General features: G+C 45.1%; 1 protein-coding gene across 4 annotated transcripts in view; it reads left to right on the top strand.

Moving 5' to 3' along the window:
* The window catches only part of NGEF (neuronal guanine nucleotide exchange factor), a 52550-nt gene that overhangs the window by 25422 nt on the left and 5063 nt on the right, over window positions 1-22065 (top strand). For all 4 annotated transcript variants that reach the window (XM_075760802.1, XM_075760804.1, XM_075760803.1 and 1 more), the window contains 9 exons: window positions 76-179; window positions 4951-5225; window positions 12073-12233; window positions 12455-12607; window positions 14665-14794; window positions 15563-15637; window positions 17580-17669; window positions 19273-19436; window positions 20493-20648. In XM_075760802.1, the coding sequence (XP_075616917.1) occupies window positions 76-179; window positions 4951-5225; window positions 12073-12233; window positions 12455-12607; window positions 14665-14794; window positions 15563-15637; window positions 17580-17669; window positions 19273-19436; window positions 20493-20648 (1308 nt within the window). The remainder of the gene's footprint in view (window positions 1-75; window positions 180-4950; window positions 5226-12072; window positions 12234-12454; window positions 12608-14664; window positions 14795-15562; window positions 15638-17579; window positions 17670-19272; window positions 19437-20492; window positions 20649-22065) is intronic.

Raw genomic sequence — 22065 nt, 5'->3', positions numbered from 1 at the left:
GGGCCGCACACAGGGGCTGAGGGGGGCGCCGCGCCGCTGCCCCACCGCAGCTGAGGGTGCCTCCACCTCCCACAGGGAGCCCGCCGCGGCCGCTGAGGAGAGCCCCGCCACCGCCGAGGCGCCGTCGCCCGCCCACCCTATGACGGCCGATTCCTGGAGGAACCTCATCGAGCACATCGGTAAGGAGCCATCCCCCTCCTCGGTCGTCCCCCCCACCCCCCGCGGCGGTCGGATCCGGCCGGAGTGTCCGGCGGCCGCGTTCTCCCACAACTTCGCCGCTTTTCCAGTTCCCCGCACTCACGGCAGCACAGCAGCCCCTAGAGGTGCCGCCGCGGCGGGCCGGGCCCCTCACCCGAGCCGAGCCGACCCGCCGTCTCCCGTCCCTGTAAACCCCCCAAACCAGCAGCATTTAGCGAACAAAACCCCTATCTAAACCCAAATGGTACATGGCAGGGGGGAGCCTCTGGCAGGGGTAAGGCGGTTGTGTTGCGGGAACCCAACTCTCTGTCTTTGCTGGGAAAACCTCTTGCTGTCGGTGTAAAATATAGTAACTATGGCCTCAGAGGTGGCTTTTTGCTGTCTTTAGGGGCATCAGGTTTGCGTACTGCCTGGCAGGAGATTTGATGCTGTCGCTGAGCAGCTTTACCTCCATTCATACAAAGCACTTGATCGTTAAGGCTACAGCCAACTTTCTGCTGAAATCTGATTTTGCATACTCAAAAAGGCGTAAGACTAAAGTATAAGATGAAAGTACTAGGTCAACTATCCTGTTGGATGTTAGCTATATGCACTGCAGTCAGTGTGTATTTCTAACAGGCACTGGTGTAGCATTTGCAATGGAGGAGTAAGTTAGTTTATCATTTGTGGTCTCTTTATAAAGGCAGAGTTGAGGTTATCTGTCTGTGGAGGAGATGACTGTTATACTTTTCCTCTTGTGGTATTTTTCAAATTTTTTTTGTGGGATGCGGAGAGGACCTTCACAGCTTGTTTCTTGGTTTCCCACAACTGAATTGTGACATTCCTCAGAGAGATTTGGGCAAGTGCAAAGTTAACCCCCATCCTGAGGCCGGTTTTATGACGGGAAAATAGAAACTTCATTTTTAAACAGTTCTGTTCAATTTCAGGAAATGACACTGCAAGATACTTAAATCTAGAGGGCAGGAATATAGCACTTTGCATGGGAAAATCGGATATATAACTCTCATGAGCAGCAAGGCAAACCTCCTTAGCAGGAACGAGGAGGCTTCTCATGGTGTCTCAGGGAGAGGAGAACGGCTGCAGTTTGGTCAGGTTGTGGCGGGTGAGGGCTGGTTCTTGGAGTGCCTGATGCCACTAAGACAGTGCTGGGGAAAGAGGCTGGTGTGAAACCAGCAGCCTGCCAGCATCTGTCAGACAAAACAGCTGAGTTCAGGGCCTTCTGGAGGAAAGCAGTGAACAATTTGCATGCATGTTGCCAGATCTGTTACTTGCTTTTGGCCATGTGGATACTAATGTCCCAAGGCAGATGTGTCAATTCATTGTCAGTTTACTGGGCCTGTGCCGCTAAGAGACATGATAAAAATACTAAAACCAGCAGGACTTCAAAACAACCCAGTTGCTATATTCATATATATTTTGATGTGCTGTATAACTGAGGGAAGCCATGCGATAGCTCCTCACACGTCAGCGTAACTGCAAGTAGGTCTGTTGCACCTTGATTGAGGAGACAGGGTTTTGACAACCAGAGACGCTACGCTAATCCCCAACGGAGAGGTCATTTCAAATGGCTGGAGCACACTTGCTCCCATCCCTCCCTCCTGTCTTTGAAGCATTAATGGACTTTTTGCCTGAAACTGGAGCAGAGAGTTTCAGAGAAAACGTCTCTGGACCTCCTGAGATTTTACATAGCTTTCAATGTAATAACATTTACTTTAAGAGCACTGAGAACTCTCTCAGGCGAGCGTTTTCCACAATTAGTAACTGGTTTTTCAATTCCCCTCCCAGTTTTTGAGAGAGCTGGGGAGGGAATCTGTGACAGGAAAATTAAATGGAATAAACACAAAGGGAAAAGTCTATTACGTGCTATAAAAACTATGTAAACATCTCTTAGGAAGATCAGCCTTAATCACATAAGTTAACAGGCGACACAAAACCCATGCTCTGACCACACGGTTAACCTTTAGCCAGGTCACAGTAGGAACAGTTGGGACATGAAGCAATGAGTGGAGCTCGTACAGGTCTCTGACATTTTGTACTTCTTCACTTACTAAATGTAAGCATTTACTAAATCATCGTATCTTCTGAGTCACATTCAACTACTGATCTTGGCTTCTCTCTACACATTCAGTCAGTTCCCAGATGTATTGCTCTCCTTTCGACACATCAAACCCCTGTTCCCTGACCTTGCATCTGTTATGCCACCCATCCTGTGCTGTGACCATCTCCTGCTTCATCTGGAGTAGGCTTTTGCATGGCTTCTCTCCCTCATCTAAGCCTTTGCTCTACCCATTGTAACCTCTTTTCCAAAATACGGATGGACCTCTTACACCAAGATAGCGAGAAAATCTTTTATCCTTGCTAGCACTACCCTCTCTTTCTTCCTACCCATCTTCTGCCTCAACATCTACCTGTCTTTTTTCTGTCTTCTGGTATCACCTTTCTGCTTCCTCCCCGTATTGCTGTCTGTGGTAGAGCTTCAGCCAGTCTCACTTCAGCTCCCTCCTTAAAATGAGTTACCTTGCTGTCATTTCCGAACAAGTTCTGCTGGTAGATGCCTTTAGTCAATCAGATCTCTCCCCGTGTCTGTATTTGCCTTTGCCTGCCACTGAAGGCTCCGTAGGTCTTATCTGTTTGGTTGGCCAGACAGGGAACCTCGAAACAAAATCAAGTTTCATTGTCTGGATTTTATTTCCTTAAAAGCAAGGAGGAAATTTGTCTTGAGGATCTTTTTTAAAGGGCTGTTCTCCAGATCTGCAGAAGGAATACTAAATCCCCCTTACACAAAATATCCTTAATTGCCTCTGACTTGCAGGGCAGACCCACCAGCACAACATGGCTGTACAATCAGACACTTCAAGTATAATTATCTCCTATATGAGTAAAATAGATTATGCTTCAGTTTCCCAGCATGTTTCCCCTCGATTCAAGCACTGCCCATACTGCTGCAGGGTGTTACTTCCCAGCCTGTCCTACTCTGTGGTGCGCAGTTCGGTGGGGCACAAAGTACCCAGTGCCCTACCGCACCAGAGCCTTCAAGCACAGGCTGAGCTTACAGATCAGTACCACTGAAAGCAGCTCCGATTTAGCACACTCTCCGCTCCATTCCTGAAGGAGCCTTTCCACCCCACTACATCCTCATCACCCTCGCTGATGCCGAATAACAGGCAGAAATGCTTAGGAAAGCCGTATAAGCCTAGTTGACGCAGAGAGAAATTATGTAAGTAGCAGCAGCATGCAAAACTTCAAGGGAAGTCTCCTCTCTTTGGTTATCGTGTAGGAAGCTAACAGAAGACTGTACAGTTTCCTAGGCACAGCTACCCTTCTTGCTATTTTAATCCAGTATTGGAACATCTTTCCAGAGAGAACAGATAACAGGATACACTCGCAAACTGTGGTAATGCCATCCTTGTGCCTGTGCTTTTCCTCAGCATATTTCTGATACAGTTTAACAGTGACTGGTACAGAGCCTCGTAAAAACTAGCCCAGAGATTTAATAGGCAGTAACATCTACGTTTCTGCCCTCCCTAGACAAACTCCTGACCCAGTTGTCTCTCACCTTATTACACATGGAATCAGCTTCTGAGATCCAATATCACGAATCCATGTGACCAGATAGATTTTAACCCCTAATGATTCAGACAAAATAGGTGGGGTTTTTAACATCAAGGACTTTTCTCTGTATTTATTCATGTTACACTTTGCAATTCAAGTATAAACCAAGGGAGATAATGTAAATTGCGCTCCTTCGATTTGAGTGAGGAGAGTGAATCAGAGCAGGCTCATGCTCTCTTGTCTTTTCATATCTTCTAAATTACATTTTATATTCAAGCAATTAATATTCTGGGTCCTACAGATGGCTCAGAAAGAGAAATGGGACAGTTAGAAAGCCCTACGAGAAACAAAGGATCTTCTAAAGATGGCCAAGGAATTTCAGGATTCCTACCTTTTTTGTGCTGTCAGTTGAAGTCAGGGGTGGGGGCAAATTCTGTGCAATTTTGTCTGCTCCTGAAGTTAGTCATTGAACCTCAGAAGACACCTCATGTGATTGACAAGGCGCAAGATGGTCTGAATTCGGAACCTCTTCTTTAGTGCTGTGGCATTCAGGTACCTTTTGAATGTTAATTTTGTATCTCCAATCATCACAGAAACTGAGAAGAAAAACAGAAGGAAATTAAGCAACATGTCCAAGGCTAACCATGAAGTCAATACCAAAACAAACTAGTAACCATAACTTCTTGTCCCAATGCATCACCTGTCCAATGCCTTAACAGCAGCTCAGTGTTTTCTCCTTAAGGATTTTTCATGGCCATCAAATTGCTCCTTTAAAGTAGTTTAAATGTATGCAGTATTACTTTTCCAGACACACGCTTATGCATACCTATCAATCTATATAACTTGTAACATAATAATATTGCAGAGAAAAATCAAGGTTTAAGAGAAACATTTAAATGCCTGGCAAATAAACCACTTCTTTTATGTCTTCCGATTCATCATGGATTCATCTGACTGTTACTAAATGTTTTGTGAGAGCAGATTGTTGACAACACTTTAGATTTAGAAATGGCCTTCCATTTATAGTTTCCACTTCTGGCTGAAATAGGAATGCTGTAATTGGCTTTTTCGCTCAGCAAGGAAGGGATCTCTCTCACCTCTGCTGAGGTGAACTAATGTAAAAAAATACCCTTTCCCACAATACATTTCTAGTCTTTTGTGCAGCTGTAACCTCTCAGACCTGTTAATGTTGCCTCCTAGGGCTCTTATATCAGGAATATCGAGATAAGTCGACACGCCAGGAGATTGAAACCAGACGACTACAGGATTCACAGACAGACCCTGAGGAGAGTTCACCCAGTGAGGAAACCCCATCTGAAGCAGAACCTACAAGTACAACTGAAAACAAAGCTCCACCACAGATCAGTTTGCTGAGGAACTCCAACTCCAGGTTCAACTTATGGCAGGATCTTCCTGAGATCCAGAGCAGTGGGGTCCTCAGCATCCTCCAGCCAGATGAGATCAAGCTGCAGGAGGTAATGGGGGAAGGTGGAGTGTCTCTTAACTGGCTTGCTGCTTCAAAGAGTGAGAGCGAATTAAGTTAAATGATTGAGATTTAAAAATCTTGTCACAGAAAAGCCTTGCCCTGCTGAGTACTTTTCTGTGTTGCACTGGTTAGCACCACTCTTTTTTTGAAACTACAGGTGTTGTTCTATATGGTTTTGCTGCTGGACATTTCTGTGGCAAAAAATAACGTCTTTTTCCTTTTCTGATTCAGTGTGAGGAGCAATTCACAAAGGAAGGGAGGGATAATGAAAAGGCTCCTACAACAGAGCTTTTGGTTCCCAGTGCACATTAATCCCCTTCTGAAGTTAATAGCAGGATATATGCTTTCCACTAGAAATCTTAGAGGAATTCAACTGTTAACTGTTTTAAATATGATGGCATTAATAGAAAAGGAAAAGATGGAGATTGTAAATGTATTTGTAAATGGCGTTACTTGGAGTCTTATGCAAAACGTAAAAAAATGACAGATATATTTGCATTTTAGCCATACAGTTCAGTGACATCACTGTTTAAGAGTCATACGCTGTTAATTTGTAGGGCTGCATCAAATGGTGAAAAGAGTAGATGGAGGTAACCACCGCAAATAAGGAAAACATCACACAACAATTTACAACTAGTTGCTATTTTGGATAGCACAAGGAGCATGAAGGCTCTTTGTCAATGCATAGCACTGCATTTGTAGCCAGCAGTGGAGAAGAACAAGCAGTTTTTAGTGTGTCGTGTATGTTGTAATATGAGCAATGGGCCTTCAAGGGCTCGATCCTCCGAGTCCTACTGTACTCCTGTGCCAGGATTGCTTCTGGTGAGACTGTTGTGGCAGCGTATGTGTTCAGCCCTGGCTCATGAGATTGTACCCAAAGTGCTGAAGAACATCTCAGGGTGTGAGCAGTTCCCCCTAAGTTTACTTGGATTTGCACAATCAACATTTATGAATCCCTGGTGTCTCCCCCAGTCCTGGCCGAGGCTGTATCTTCACTGTTAGATCGGAAAGGCTCATCTTGTGAGCTGCAGGGCTGTGCTACTTACACTCATTAGTGGAAGGGACCAGTGTTTATACAGGGTAGCTTGGGCTGGCAAGCCTAAGTGTGGCAGGGTTATGGCTGAAGGTGACTAAAACGATTTGTTGCTTTTCCATGTTCATCTTCTGCACTAGTTATTTCCATATCAGATTTGTTCTGTTTACCTGGCAAAACACGGTACTTCTAACTGCCAGCATTACAAACACAATCTGGCATCTGAAAAATTTTCTTTTTCTTTCTGCCTCAAAATGAAGAGTCTTTTACAGAGAAACATTCGCTTAAAAGTTTGCATTATAGATTTCCAAACCTGCCATTTCTGTTGAGTTACGTTCATTACCTGTAGGTGTTTGAAGGAAAAAAAAAAGTCTGTGCTGCTAAACCCCAACATTAAGTGTGCTGAATTTTCTTCTCCTTGCTTAAATAACGAGAGAAATAAAGCAGATGGAGATGGGACAGTGCTGCCTTAAAAAAGTGTTGTGCTTCCCCCTGATGTTAGTTTATCAGAGCTGAAATTTTCTTCCTGTTTGTTCTGGGATTAGCACAGTAAGAGATTATAAAATTGCTCAAAGCCAGAAAGCTGTGAAATTGGCTGAACATTGAATAGATAAAGTAGAGAATTTGCTTTGTGAGGAGAGTCAAGGACAGAAAACAAGAACTGGAGAAAACACCAAGGCAATTAAAAAGATGATGTTGAATTCAGCCTTGCTGTAAGCAAGCACTGCTTGCTCCTGCAGTGCTGGAACTGTACTCACATTTGATATGAATTGGGAGCGTGAGCTGTACATGAGGGCTTGATTAAGTGAATGTAAAGCGTTCAGCTTCACGAAGGAGAATTGGAGGAATTTACCTGAAGTACAGGGCAGCAGAAATTCTGGAGTAAACGACTTAAGGACTAAATCATACTTTTCTGACCTATTTTATCTTCAAAGCTGTGGTAAACACAGGAACTAGAAGAGCTTGCAGCTCTTCCGCCAGGAAGGGCAGAACAAGAGTATTCTTTAGACCACAGGGAGGAATATGAGTACACAAACAGAAAGTTGAAGCAAACACCGCTGTTCACAGGTAAGGAAGGGAACACCACCATAGCAGGGCTTAAACAGAGAAAAAGTTGCTCATTTGCAGTAATCTGCAAAATGGAAGAAACAAGAACAAGAGGAAGAATCTGGTCTTTGTTATTGGTGATGATGGAAAAATGTCTAAGCAGGTTATCAATACAAGATAAAAAATAAGACACAGGTGTTTTTCAAACATCAAAACAAGAAAGTTGACTGGAAGAGCAATGGATGTTTGAAAAATGTCACGAAAGGCAATTTGTCATTGTTCCCATTGGGAAGAAAATGAACTAGAAAATGGAGTTTCAGGAAGGAAAAAAAAACCCACACAAAACAAAAAAAAATGCATCCACCCCCCCAGCAATTTCAGAAAAATAAAAAAAGTTGCAGCATGGCCCATTAGCCCTGGGAACTCAAACAGAATTCAGACAGCAATGGCTTCTGTCACACCAGTCTTTCATCTGAAGCAAACATGAGAGTAGCAAGATGTAAAACAACAACTGGAAGCGTCACAAAAAATGTGGGTGCAAATGCAGAAAAAGGAAGAACAAAATAAAAAGCAAAAGACATGTTACAGACCACAGAGGTCAGGAAATACGAAAATTATGTGCTACTGGAATAATTAGCAGAAATGACTAAGTCATTGATAGGGTAGTTTTAATTATCTGGACATCTGTTGAGCATCAAACACAGCAAAACATGAATCACCAAGGGCTTTCTTTTAACTATCTAGAAACTGTAATGATGCAAGAAGAACAAGCCAGAAGAAATGCTGTTTTGGTTCTGACATGGAGTCAATGTGGAGGAAATGACAGGCAACATGTATGTAGCAGGAAGAACAAGTGACTAAAGAGAAAACACAGTCCCTGTATTACATGTGATTTCGGTTAAAACAAATTCTATCACCAAGGTACTAGGCTCTGAAGAGGTAGTGATCCAGAGATTAGAAGAAACATTTAATTAGTGAAACTTCTTTCAGCATGAACCTTAAATTAGATATTGGTATGGCCTTTTATGTGTAGTGGCTCCGGTTTATTCCTCTTTCCCAGTTCAGTTCTCCACCTTTCAGATGGTCCTTGGTTTATTTACTGTATAGTTTATTCATTTTGTCCTTTTCTGTTTGCTAACTGTATTAATTTTCCTACACTATATTCATCTTCTATGTTTTAGGAGATTCTGAGCTGAGTGGAACTTGCCCAAAACAATTTACTAATAAAAATAGCTTATCAAAGTATTCTCAGTCTTTGAACTGAACCATTTTTGCTGAGATGTATGAGCTTTGATAAAGTTTTTGCCAGGGATTATTTGGATTCAGGTCACTTTGGTGTTAGAAAAAGGGGCAGACACAGACTAATCTGCACCATGTGTCGTGGTGTGAATTTAGATCAGGGAGCTGCTGCTCTGAAAATATTCTTTGCTCAAGCAAAAGAAGGACTTGAACCTGGTTGTGCACACTGGTGACATGGTCTCTGTGTAGACCATTTGACAGGTAGGCAGTCTTTGTCTCTTGTTCCATATTTTCACAAAAATGTCCAGAAAATACTTAACTTCCTTTCCTTCTTTGAGCAAACCTTGTATTTCAAACCTCCAGAGACCTCTCATGCTGGACTTCCTGCACTTCTAGCAGGTGGATGTCAGACTGGCCCTGTGAAGGCAACCGGGTCTGAGAGCTGGTCACAGCCAGTGCCATGGCATCGGATCAGAACAACGTCCTTCCTAGGCTAGACCAGAACTCCCCCTTCTTACCTGATGGTTTACATGAAAAGCAGGGCCCTTGAGAACAGATATTTCCAATCTATACAATAAAATACCACATTGTCTCAATAGGAGTTTAGCCTGTAGGATTACTTACTCTTCTCTTTAGTGACTCTTAATTTTTCTCCTTTTTTATCTTCTACATTTCCTTCTTCTTTAGGCTTTACTTTTCCTTTCTCAGTCTCTCTGCCAAAACATAAGCAATTAGAACAATTAGTATAGCTTTTACGTGACTATGAGATTTCATGAAGTTAATGACCCAGAGGACTGATGGAACAGTGCTGGTCATGTTTCCAAGAGATAGTTTCAGACTATTTGTAGACTCAGGAAGATAGTATTACATCAATTGACATTTAGTTCAAATTTTTTTCTAGTTATTTTTGCAATTCTGAGACAATAAGCTCATGCTTTTTTTTTTTTTTTTCCCTATAACTGCTTAGAGATAGCAAAGTTCAGTTATTCCACAGACATCATATCATTGCATCGCATGGTTGGATGTTTGATGGCAGTTTAGGAGGTTTGCAGCTCATACTTACCATTCAAAAGGGAAACAGCTGTTTGGAGTAGGTACTTTTGGTCTGCAGAGAACCAGCTGGATCTCCAAAATAAATTAAGAAACTTGTGCCTTACACACACTGTGAACACTTCCAGAAGCTTGTCCTGATCAGTAGAGATGTTCTTTACTTTCTTAGCATCTCCTTTAAATCAGAACCCTGTGCATTGATATTTTCACTATGGATTTCATTATTTCTTTAGTATGGCTTGCACTCTGCATTGCCTATGCAGGTCTAGCACCCCCCACTATGGTGAATAGCAAACATGCACAAAATCGTTTCTCCACACACAGGCAGAGGGGCTTCTGCAGATCAGGAAGCAACCTTCTAGATGAAGCAAGTTACCACCACCTTTAAACCCTCAGACAAATTGGCAGGTCTTGATCTTGGCTCTCATGGCCATCCTGCAATCAAACCTGGCAGAAGAAAAGTCCTGACTTGGAGTGTCTGGAAAGCTGCAGTGCAAAATGACTGGTGGTATCAGTCCCCAGGATATCTGGAAGGGACAGGATGTCCCAGCACACCCTGTCTTATTCTCTGTTGTATGTTTACCTATTTCCACTCTTCCTCTTGTTTATCAAATTAAAGAGTACAGTTAAAGCTGTAAGAGGTGCATTTAGGACCTAGCCAGTCATGCAGAGAGAGAAATAGGGTCTCTCTCAGGTTCACCAGGTGCCCTGGTGAAGCTGTTGGGAGAAACCAAACTGATACTCCCTCTACTTTTCTCATTGAGAATCCGGCCTTGGAAAAAGAAAACATCCTCCTATTCCTTAAACACCAGCTGTTCCACATACACCAAGTACATTCATTTCTACTTTGCTCTGTCTCCCTTCTGGGGATTGCGCAGTCACAACCTTCTTCTCTGGTGCAGGAAAGGACCACATGTTTGACTTAACTGGGAATATTTCCTAGGCTACCAACTCCACAAAGAGGTGAAACATCACTTCAACTGATATTTTAGCAGCTCTGGATTGAGTAGCAGTCCCTCCTTGCTGTGCCCATCCTCCCAGATCTTGGACCGCAGCACAGTGTCAGGAATACAACCCAGATCTCTGTACCTCAGGTTCTTCTTATAATGTATAGCTTTATTTCCAGGAAAAGGCCAAAAACTGATCAGTGAAGAGTTTCAAATAATTTCTTTAAAAAGAAAAAAAATTAACACAAAAAAGAACAACCAAAGCCACAAGACAGACCCCCAGCTAATTTGGAAGATATTTTTCCCGTATGAAGTGAGACTTTCACTGAGCTACCAAAAGGTTCCTCTTTCAGTAGTGGCAGCGTGGGCCAGCCCCAGGAAAAGGAGCCCAAGACACACCTTCATCAAGGGATGTCTGATGGATCTAATGATTTTTCACCATGTTGAAGCCCTTGTGAGAATCGTCAATCTTACTTAAACTAACAGATTCAGCAGTTGTGTAAATAATCACCTTTTTTATCTGCCTCTGAACAAAGACAACAAACGTGTGCCTGGAGAGTGAGCTCTGTGTGGTAATAGGGCACTGTCCCTGCAGCACCTGCTGTGGGCAGAAAGTTTTACGTGATCATCTTGTTAACTTATGATTTATCTCTGAACCAAACCATTAGTTTGCCTTTTTTTGCCTTTGCCTGAGGAAGCCAGGTCTTGCTCCAGAGTTTTCTAACAGGAGAGGCAAGGACTGAAATTTGGAGATTATTTATGACTTATGGTAATAGTTAGGGACTACTGTGTCTTGTCCTAGTCCTTGGTGAATTGGGTCAGCAAAGTGTATGGCCAGGGTTGACCCAGGAGCCTCACTTAGACAGTCACAGCTGTATTTCCTTTGGGTCAGGGAAGACACAGGGGCTTGGAGCACCACAGCTGTGTATTTGTATTAGCTCTACCCCAAGAAGCACATGTCACACAGTGGGACTGCAGTGTGCTGGGTACTGTACATCCCAGACCCTACACTTTTCTAAAAGAAGAGTGTAGATAGTGCAAGGAGACCCTCCTGGGTAGCACAGTAAGCCACAATGAGCAGAGTAACAAGCCAGCGCTGTCATGATCAGCCGGGGGTTGGAGTTAGGTCAAGACTGAGTGACACAAGGAAGGAAGGAAGGAAGGAAGGAGCCCATGAAGTGCTCTTATGTGTGCATGTGCACAAAATCCGACTGCTTATATATAATGAGAAAAAGAGATGATTCTGCTGGAGAGGTTCAGTGGAAGGAAATGTGGTCAAACAAGAGAGAGACAGAAGGAGCCAGGGCTGATGCTTGAGGGAGGAAGTTGTCCCCTTTCAAGTCACTATCCTGTGTAACATGGCAAATGCCATTGCTAGCTTACCTCTCCCTGTACTCTGGGCCTGGAAGGTGGGTGCAAGGTCCATGACTGTGCACCACAGATGTTCTCATTAACATTATGTGTGCCTCTATAGAATTAGAAAGTACGTGCTGATTTCCATCTTTGGGATTCTCCTCCAGGCCATGTTTGAACTGGTTACCTCCGAAGCCTCGTATTACAAGAGTCTGAATCTGCTGGTGTCTCACTTCATGGAGAACGAACGTCTGAAAAAGATCTTACACCAGGCTGAGGCACATATCCTCTTCTCCAATGTCCTGGATGTCATGGCTGTTAGTGAGCGGTAAGACAACTGCTGCTGGATTTTTGTCCAGCTGAATGGCATCACTTTAGCTAACCTCATTTGTAGAGTGATGGAGGAGCTGAGTAGCGGCAGTCTGTTACCCACTGTCTTTTCAAAGAGCCTGTAGACACATTCATTGCTTTGAACCCCAAGGACTTCTTCTGGGAATTACCTGGGACAGACATGTCAGAATTAATATGAGCACTGGGTTTCTCATCTAGCTTCCTGCTGGACCTTGAGCAACGGGTGGAGGAGAATATTGTGATCTCAGATGTATGCGATATTGTCTACCAGCATACGATTAATCACTTCTCTGTGTACATCACCTACGTCTCCAACCAGACCTACCAGGAGAGAGCTTACAAGCAGTTTCTGTGAGTTCCAATGCTTGATGCTAAATTATTTTGCAAAATTGTATAGGCCACGGATTTAGTTGTAATTTTGATATTTATGAGAAAGGGATGAATTTCTCACAGGCTTTCCCACTTCACTGATTTTTCACTGCACCTATAAAAAGAAAACACAATTAAAAGGCTTTACAGTAAGGGTGGGGTGATATAGTAACAGGTAACATACCAAGTAAGTTCAGAGACAACAGTTCCCAACTGTGGGAAATATTTATGGTGCACATGGGGACACACGCTTGTGAAATGTATGCATTTTTAAACTGCAAGTAGAAGCAAGAGATTGAAAGGCCAAGACTATGATAGAGATAGATCTCTGATGACAAGAACAGCTACTGCTTTTCCCGAGCTTCTCAGCAAGGCATTCAGCCTGCCCCAAATCGTCTTCAACCTTCCCAAAGTTGAGAATATTTTTATTTTTTTTTCAGAACAACAAAATTTTCTTGAAAAAAAACAAAACCCACCAAAACTATTTTCTTCACATTCTGGTATTACACAGATGTTACCTAGGCCTGAGGATGTAGAATCCCAGATATTTTTGCAGTATTTTTCAAGTTTAGCAAGTCTTTTGGTCCGGTAGGAATTCTCTTACACCAGCTCAAAACAAAGAGTGCCCTACAAACTTGTCTTTGAGCAGGAGAATTAATTTTTATTTAGTTAGAACATCCTGGATTCTTTCAGGACAGCCCATTGCACACACTGCACTGCATTCTGCCCCCTGCCTCGCCGCCCCCCGTCCCTTCAGCAGCAGATGGTTCAGGGGAGCGTAACAAGCCCTAATCTTTTCCTTTCTCTGCTCTCCAGCTTTTGAGGCAAAAAAATAACCACTTTAAGGGGCCTCTGTTGAGCTTGGCCAACTGTTCTCTCCAAAAGGAGGGTACCGCAGGGTTTCCTTCAGTCAGAGGTGAGCAATATAGCTGCAGAATATAAACGGTTTGCCAAGAGCTATTAGCTAAACACTCAGAAGCAAAGCAGCAATAGGCTGAATTACTTGAGCTTGAAAAGCACCTGTTGGAGATAGAGGTATTCCTAGATATGAATTTAGAAGGCAGCATTTTTTCTGTCTGCGGGAAAGCATAAACCAAACTGAAAAGAACAGACCCCCTTCCACAGCCTCCTGGCTAGCACAAGAATTATGCAGCATTCTGCTGAACTCGAAGCCTGGGGTGTGTCACAGTTCCTCCCCATTTGGCCGTTCCTCAGATGCACACAGGTCCGTTCTGCTGTGGCTCTGGTGGGTCACACAAGTACCTGCTGCAGCAGGGAGAAACGCTTACAATGGCTTCTCTTGGATGATGCGAGTCACACACAGCAAAGACAGGTTTTGCACAGTTAGCAATCCCTTCACATCCATGCTGTTTTGCTAGCCAGGACTCCAGCAGTGGAAGTCTTCCTCAGGGCCCCGCCGTTGCCAGGAAGTGTTTTCTTTGACTGTGGCAGCCGGGGCTTGTGACGCTGCTCTGTGCAGCTGTGTCCATGGCCCAGCAATGCCCTCATCTGCTGCACCCACCATCAGGGAAGGCCTGGGCATGACCTGTGCCCTTCTCAGGCAAGATGATTTCCATCCTCCGGCTAAGCAGCCAGGAGTAGCCAAGCTTGAGCTGTTTTGTGGCTTGTCTTGTTCTTACGGCTGTGTGAATTTCACCTTGTCACAGAGTTCCAACTGTGTAAAAATATATAATTATGCCTCTGACTCATCTACTTGGACACACACCCCATTCACACACACCTACGCACACAGCGTATGCTGCTGAGCTAGAAGTGCTAACACGTGAACACTACCATGGGCTTGTACATTAAAAGTCTATTTTTTCCCTCCCCCAACACTATAAATAGTTCTAGATTTAAACTAAAATATACCTGGAAGCATTCAGTCCCCTCCTCCCCGCCTTCTCTTTTATTGGGAGAGGCCAGGCAGATGCTGTCTCTGGGACTAAGCTGCTTTTAGGCCACCGGTCATATACCAGAGTCTCAGGCAGGGTAACACTCAAAGCCCTCGCCTTCTCTCTGTCTCTCTCCTTTCTCAGCCAGGAGAAGCCAGCTTTCCGGGAAGTGATCTCACAGCTGGAACTGGATCCCAAGTGCAAAGGCCTGTCCTTTTCTTCCTTCCTAATTCTGCCGTTTCAAAGGATCACTCGGCTCAAACTGCTGGTGCAGGTAGAGTTTGGCTCTTCTCTGTCTCCCAAAGGCCTTCTGGATCACTCCTGAAATTTCCCTTTGTGAATGAGGCTTAGGTACAGCCACGATCAACCCTAGAGCTGCATGAAGCCTTTACACGGAGTTAGACATTCTCAACACCTATGGAAAAAAAGATTTCAGAGACCACCCCCAAATTAGTGTTGAATTTGCCAGATAGCTTTTACTGAGCAAAAGAGTTGAGGAGGAACTTTGTTGAGCTGCTAGAAGGGGTAGCAACAGTCCATTAACCCACCTGCCTGATGGTTAGGATGCTGACGCACACATGCACAGTGCGGAACAGCTGCAGGACATGGAAATGCTCCATGTATAATACCCTACATCACGGTGGCTTGGACCAGACCATCACCCATCTTCCTCCTGTGCTTTGCCAGCTTGTCTAAACGCTGCTGGAGGACACGCTTCTAGGGATGAGGACACAGCTCAGTCCCAAGTGGTCTTATCCCACTGGGATTACCAGTAACACTGTCTGTTAGTGCCAGCTCTAGCTATTTTTATTTATTCATTTATTTTTATAAAATAAGAGTCTGCTTGCTATATTTCTTTTAGATATAAGGTCAGATAGAAACAGGTTTTAATGAGAAAGAGAAACTAAGAGGTGAGAGTCTCTGTACTCTGTCACCTATCCTGTAATTAGGCTGATGGCCAGAAATAACTCGGAGGCTAGCAAAGACCTTTCAGTGCTGTCAGATTGGGATCACAGTTAACACAACCTTTCCTCCCCTGCAGAATATTTTGAAGAAAGTGGAAGAGAAGTCTGACAGGGAAACCACTGCCCTGGACGCACATAAAGAACTGGAAACAGTAAGTTTGAATAAGCTAACTGAAGGCCATCAAGATTAAACCATTGTGCTGATTTTTTCCCCTGCAAAAAAAAAAAAGACATAAAAACTACATTTGCTCCTGGAGCTGTCCCTTTGAATACTGTCACTATGTTTCAAGAGTAACTTTTTTTTCTGAAGTCTTCCTTGCTCTCAAAGATGGACAAATGTAGCAGCACTTAGATGACAGTGACGAGGAATCCCTTGCTAACAACAGATGTGTATGTTTCCACTGTAGGAAAGGGCAGAGAATGTTTTCCCTTGGGGTCTTCAAGAACACAAATTGTTTTTGCAGATACCTGAAGGTGATGGATCCCACTGAGAGATGTAATTAGCTGCAACAGGCAGCAGAGTATAACCGTGTCAGGTTTCCTCCAATACAGCACACTTCTTCCTCTGACCTAGAATAACAGTTTCTTAATGAAGTACTCAAGCCTGCTTTTAGCCCTCTTCCCTGAAGCTGGTAGGTAGATGTGGTGTTCAGCTGTGCAAGTTATTGCTGTGTACAAAAATCCAGGAAGGCATTGGGATGTTTTCCATCTGGGCTGTTCCTGACACGGTCAGACAGGGCAATCCCACCTCCAGGCTACATATCTGAATGGTCTGGGACAGAGTGTTTTGAACCCTTCTCCATCAGAAGCTTGGAACATCCCTTGAATCCTGCAGTTCAATGTAAGCATTTGAAGTTAAAAACTGTGCTAGAACGTCAGCCTGAGGATGCGGTTGCAGCTTCTGACTGAAATACTGGAACAAAATGGGCTCTTGGATTTGCCCTGAACTAGTCAATCGAAGTGTATACTTTGGAGATCGCTAGGGATAAAGACAAAGACCTTAGCAATGAAGAATGTTCTGCATTAGTTAGTATTTGCAGAATCTCTCATGCTGTATCTGTTAGCCAATTGTTTTTCCATTGGTCAAAAGCTTGAGGAAGTCTGTTCCTGTAGTACGCAGATGACTACAACTGCTGATGGAAAAATGTTCTTTTTGTATTCAGATGTCAGTGACTCACATGATCAATTTCCTAACTGTCTTTGCATGGTTACTTATCTGCAAGCATTTAAATTTAGATGCCTAATGTCCAGCTAGGTACAGGCATCACAACAGACATCATCTGGTGCTTATTTTCTCTGTAGGTATCCTATTTCAGAGGTAAGAGCTGATAATGGCTTCAGTTACTGATATTCTGGTGGATTTTGAGTAGCAGAAACAAAGCATAAAGTGGAGCTTGTTCTCCAACGTAATTTTTCTACCTAGCCAGTTCTCAAGAGAGTTGCTCCTTATGAAACAGGCAGTGGCATCTAGGTTAAGGTCTCAGTAACAGGGTAGTGCCTGCACGTTGGTTGAGGTTTTTCAGTTAAAAGTTTGTGCTCAGAACACAGCTGGGCTGTGTACGATGAATGTCTTTTTCCCTGGGATATTTCATAGCCTTGGCATCTGGTGCTACTTGGCAGAACCACAGCATTTGCATCTTTGAAATGAAGATCTTTGGCTTCGTTCTCTTCTTGAAGATGGTACTGCGCATGTACCTCATTTCAAGTGTTGGGGACAAAGAAGATGAGATACGTGGTGTGTCAGGATGTGGAAAATGAGCCGTTCCCTTTGCTGTACAACCAGGAGTATTGCTTCATACCGTCTGGTTCAGTAACTGAATGCAGCCATCTAACATGTCCTCTGATAGTCAACTTCCAGTTATAATATCTTCTGGGTGTTTGGGATTTTGTGGTGGTTTTTTGGTTGGTTTTTAGAGGGTTTTGGTGGTTTTTTCCCCCCCTTCTCTCTTTCATGCAAATACAGTGCCGATAGAAGAGCTTGGCTTGGTCAATTCCTGGGCACTTACCCTGTCACCGTCAGGCCTTTCTGTGCTGACCATCATCACTTACCTGCTTAAGGCCAGTGGAGGCAAATCTTTATTTTCTTTTTCCCAGGTGGTGAAAGCATGTAATGAAGGTGTCAGGAAGATGAGCCGAACAGAGCAGATGATCAGCATCCAGAAGAAATTGGAATTCAAGATCAAGGTATGAGCATAGGCTGGTAAGCCTTTGCAGGCAACAAACCAACGGCATCCGGGTGTTGTGCACACATACGTGGCAGTAGTAACCTAGTTGTGCTCCTTTTAGTGAGTGTTCGTTGTTGGCCTGGTCCACGCAGTCCCCCTCCAAAGCCTTGGAAAGGGATGCTGCTGCTGCAGGCACTGCATCTGTGCGTGTGGTCTCCGTGCACACATGCTGCTGAGGGCAGGGGCAGCACTGAGGCCAGCGTGTTGTGCGTGTACACAGATGTGACACGCTGGCATTGAACTGCCTGTGTGCAGTGCGTGGCTCCTCCTCCAGCATTCAGTTCTGGCTCTTCCCTCTCACCTTTCTTCAAAATGCAGGTCAGCTTTCAGCTATTATTTTACATTACAAATGACGTTAAAGGAAGATGAAAGCTACAAAGCAAAACACTTTAAAGCTGTAAAATACCAAAATGAAGACTGTCCCATCATTTTCATTCATCCCTGTGTTTATGCATTATGCACAGTCTCTAATTACCTGCTGATGATCTATTTTGACTCTACTCAGGGAACGACTGAATCAATATTTAGGGGTGTCTGACCAGATCTCATTTAATATATGCCATGAAACTCCAGTGCTGAGTACAAAGTTGCCAGTTCTTTTTTTGAGTGCTATGGAGATGCTTCTTAGATCTCTCTGCTTCACAAACATTAAGGAGCATATTTAGTTTCCCAGCAACCTTTTTATGTACCTGAACAACCGAAGCAAAAAAATTTGAGACCATTTATTTAGAAAGTCACACTGGGCACCCAAGAACTTGATTTTTCCAGAGCAGTTTATTAGTGTGTCAGGACTGGACCACAGCCCAGAGGACAGCACTAGCTACAAGGCTGCCTGGAGCAGGTGCCTTGGGCACTGGCACACGCAGGTGAAAAGAGTGCAAGAGTGTGGAAAGAAAGACTGTGCCACTGTACGTGTGACGAACACGGAGGGAGCGAAGGTGGAAGGAGTAGCGGTTACCGAGATATTTTCCAATATTTCAGTCATTTCTCTGGAAGCGTAGTGTTCCTGTAAGACGTGCTTTGTTGGGCTTCTTGTTTTCAGCACAATGCGTGGTAAAACTCGAGCAGAAGTGTTGTTGTGGCTGTGAGAACAGTATCTCCTCCTGGCTGGGACGGACCCAACCAGTGAGAACCCGTTTACCCTGGGTTTTTTTGTAGCTGAAAATCCAAATACATGTTTTTGAAAGTCAGTTTCCCTGGCCAGAAAGGCTCAACCCAGGTGATGAGACATGGGATCTCCCAGGGACAGATCAGGCTGTGCAGGGCATAGCCTGGTGTTTAAATCCAGCACTTGGTACTCCAGCATCATCATCCTCAAGTGTTTGTTTGTTCTCGGGCCCCTGCTGCATCCCTGCCTGAGCTCTGTTACACCGTGCCAGGCTGCGGTGTGGATGGCAGAGCACAGTGCCCTCTGTGCAGCTCTGCTTCATCCTCTGCAGTGCATGTTGTGGTGATGGGAGCTCACCACCCTTCCTTTTGCATCTCTTGTTGCTTCTAATGTCTTGACTGCGTAAGCCCATGGGTTTTTGCTGCTCTCCTAATCTTTGTCTTCTCACTTCTAGTCTGTGCCCATCATCTCTCACTCTCGCTGGCTACTGAAGCAAGGGGAACTGCAGCAAATGAATGGTCCAAAGACATCACGAACACTTCGCACCAAGAAACTTTTCAGAGAAATCTACTTGTTCCTTTTCAATGATCTGCTGGTAATTTGCCGGCAAATTCCTGGGTGAGTACAAGATTCAGGTAGTACGTGGGGCACTTCATTAGTCCTATTTGCCCCTGGGTTTATCCAAGCTGTGATGCTGTTCCCTATCCTGTCCTCTAGGCACAGGAAGGGCGTTCTGGCCTGACCCGTACACCTCCCTCTAAAGGCAAGGTGACTGCCTTTGAGTGCAGTTGACTCTTCGTGGGTGGCACAGCTCTCTCCAGCTGAAAATTTATGGCAAACAAGACTTGAAAAGATTCCAGGCCAGGTCTCCCAGCAGGGTAAACGAGCATGTATCCACCAGTTTCTGTAGAGTGGCAGTGAGCTACATCAACTGGTGGGCTGACCCAGGAGGCGTGTCTTCCTGTCAAGAAGTGATTTTTTTTGACTCATCACTGCCTGAAAAAACAGCTCAGACTTAGTCATTTAAACTTCTAAGAAATCAGGCTAGAAAATCTGAGCAGCAGGGAGGGGTATAAATTTAGGCCTGAGGGCAGCAGTTATATTTGACATAGTGTAACCTGCCTCACGAGGAGGAGAATGTCATCATGCTTAGGGCTATGTCTTGTGCAACTAGATGCTAGTGAAATACAGTGGCACAGACGGGTCCCAGAGAACAGCGCGTTCTTTGTAGCATTAACTAGACTTACCAGTAGAGAGCATCTCACTAGTCCAACGTTTCTAATAAACATGTCGCCGCAGTGTCTGTACGCCTGGAAATATTTTGCTTCTGTGGTAGCCTGTATCCAGAAAACACAGAGGCATTTTACAAATAGGAATGAATTAAGCCTCACAGTCCCCTCTGAGGGAGCACCGTCTGTGTTTTGTACGTGGGGAGCTCAGAGCAAGCAACTTGTTCCAGGCCATACGGGATGCCTAAGGCAGAGCAAGGAGAGGTTCTCTTGCTTTGCGGTGGTTTTTCATAGCCACATGCTCATCCCTTCCCATAGCAGGGCATCTTTTATCCTCCTGCCATGCAGAGGCTCCTGGTCTGTGTCCCCTGTACAGTTCTGGGTGGCTGAAGCCAAAGTCTGCTGGGATAACTGCAGTTTTTCCTGATCCTCTAATCTCTCCCAGGGACAAGTACCAAGTGTTTGACTCTGCTCCCCGGGGGCTTCTTCGGGTAGAGGAGTTAGAAGACCAGGGGCAGAGTTTGGCCAACGTCTTTATCTTGAGACTGCTGGAGAACGCAGATGACCGGGAGGCCAGCTACATGCTGAAGGCATCGTCCCAGTGAGTACAACAGTCACCCTGCCAGCGCTCGGCAGCACTCTCTCCCTACACCCACGTCTGGGCAGCACCCTGCCCGCACGGGGGCCACCTCTCCGGGCTTACCAGGGTCAGGCAGGCAGAGGTCCCGCTGCTGCAGCTGGTCTGGCCCTACAAACCTCTCTGCCCAGCATCGCTCTCCTGAGGCCGCCTTTGGTCTCTCCTGCTGAAAGGCACTAGTGAACTAGGCAGGTTTCTCTCCTGTACGGTGTATATATAACATCGGGGTGGAGGATGGACTTTGCATTCTGGAACAGAGAGGTCAGAAATCAGCCCCGGAGCCTGATTTACAGCCCACAGCTTATTCAGAAAGTAAAAGCAAGTAGGATGCGCACTGTGCACACTCCAGCAGCCCAGCTGCCTCACTTGCTGACCAGCTCCATGAAGCAAAGTGGCTCCTGCTTATAGAGAAAGGTAGAGAGGAGACTTCTTCCTCAGCGCCTTCCGCTGCTGATGCCAATCTTGCACAGCCCTTCTGCTGCTCAGGGCCTCCTTGTCTCCCTGGATACAGGTTTTTTTGGCTCACTGATTTTTCACTTCAAACTCCAACAAGCTCAAACTGGGCAAATGATTCAGCTGTGCTAACACAGACCGGATTGTTTTGGAGCTCAGGGCATGAATTTCTCACTGACCCGAGCTTTACCAGGCCCACGTTTTCCAGGCACAATGTCCATGCTACTACAGATATATGCGTCCCACCAGTTAAACAGCTACAAGAGATGATGCACACCCCCGGCTTGATGTTACTTTGCTGTCAGTAGGCCAGCATTTGACATCCATAGCCCTCAACTGACACCAGCCCCTCCTGGGACCACGTCCTGCTGCACCCCCAGGGGCTGCACCTTGACCCCCCTAGTGCAGCGCAGCACCAGCAAGATGAGCCCCCAGCACAGCAACTGCACCTTCTCCCCAGACACGCGACTGCAGCTTTGCTGTACTGAAAATAGAGATGTCAGTCATGTTATGCAGGGCAAACGCACCGTTGACGTCTGTGAGACTTAGCTGTGCAGAAAATCATAAACCAGGCCAGGGTTTGCCTCAGCTCAGGGGAGGCAATTACAGTTCTGTGCTTCTGCATCCTGTCCCATCCTCTAGATGGCCACGGTGAGTATGTGATCCAGCACACAGCTTGCCAACAGGTCTTGTGCACTGAAATGTGAGGTAGCAACTGCTGAAGGCTGCCATTCCAGAGCTGCAGGGATGATTGGGGCAGTACGGGGCACAAACTGGAAAACTGAGGAATAAGAAGAGATAAGCGGGTGTCAAACAGAGACTGCTGCATCTGTTCCACAGCTCTTGCAGCATTGCCTGGCTCTGAACCCATATAGCAATCGTGACCGGTTTAGTGGCAGCGTGCAGCTCATGCCCTGGGTGGGCTCTG

This window comes from Balearica regulorum, chromosome 9 (genome assembly GCF_011004875.1).
Source record: "Balearica regulorum gibbericeps isolate bBalReg1 chromosome 9, bBalReg1.pri, whole genome shotgun sequence".
Lineage (NCBI taxonomy): Eukaryota > Metazoa > Chordata > Aves > Gruiformes > Gruidae > Balearica > Balearica regulorum.
The sequence above is the reverse complement of the archived record's forward strand: the minus strand, read 5'-3'. Positions and strand labels throughout refer to the sequence as shown.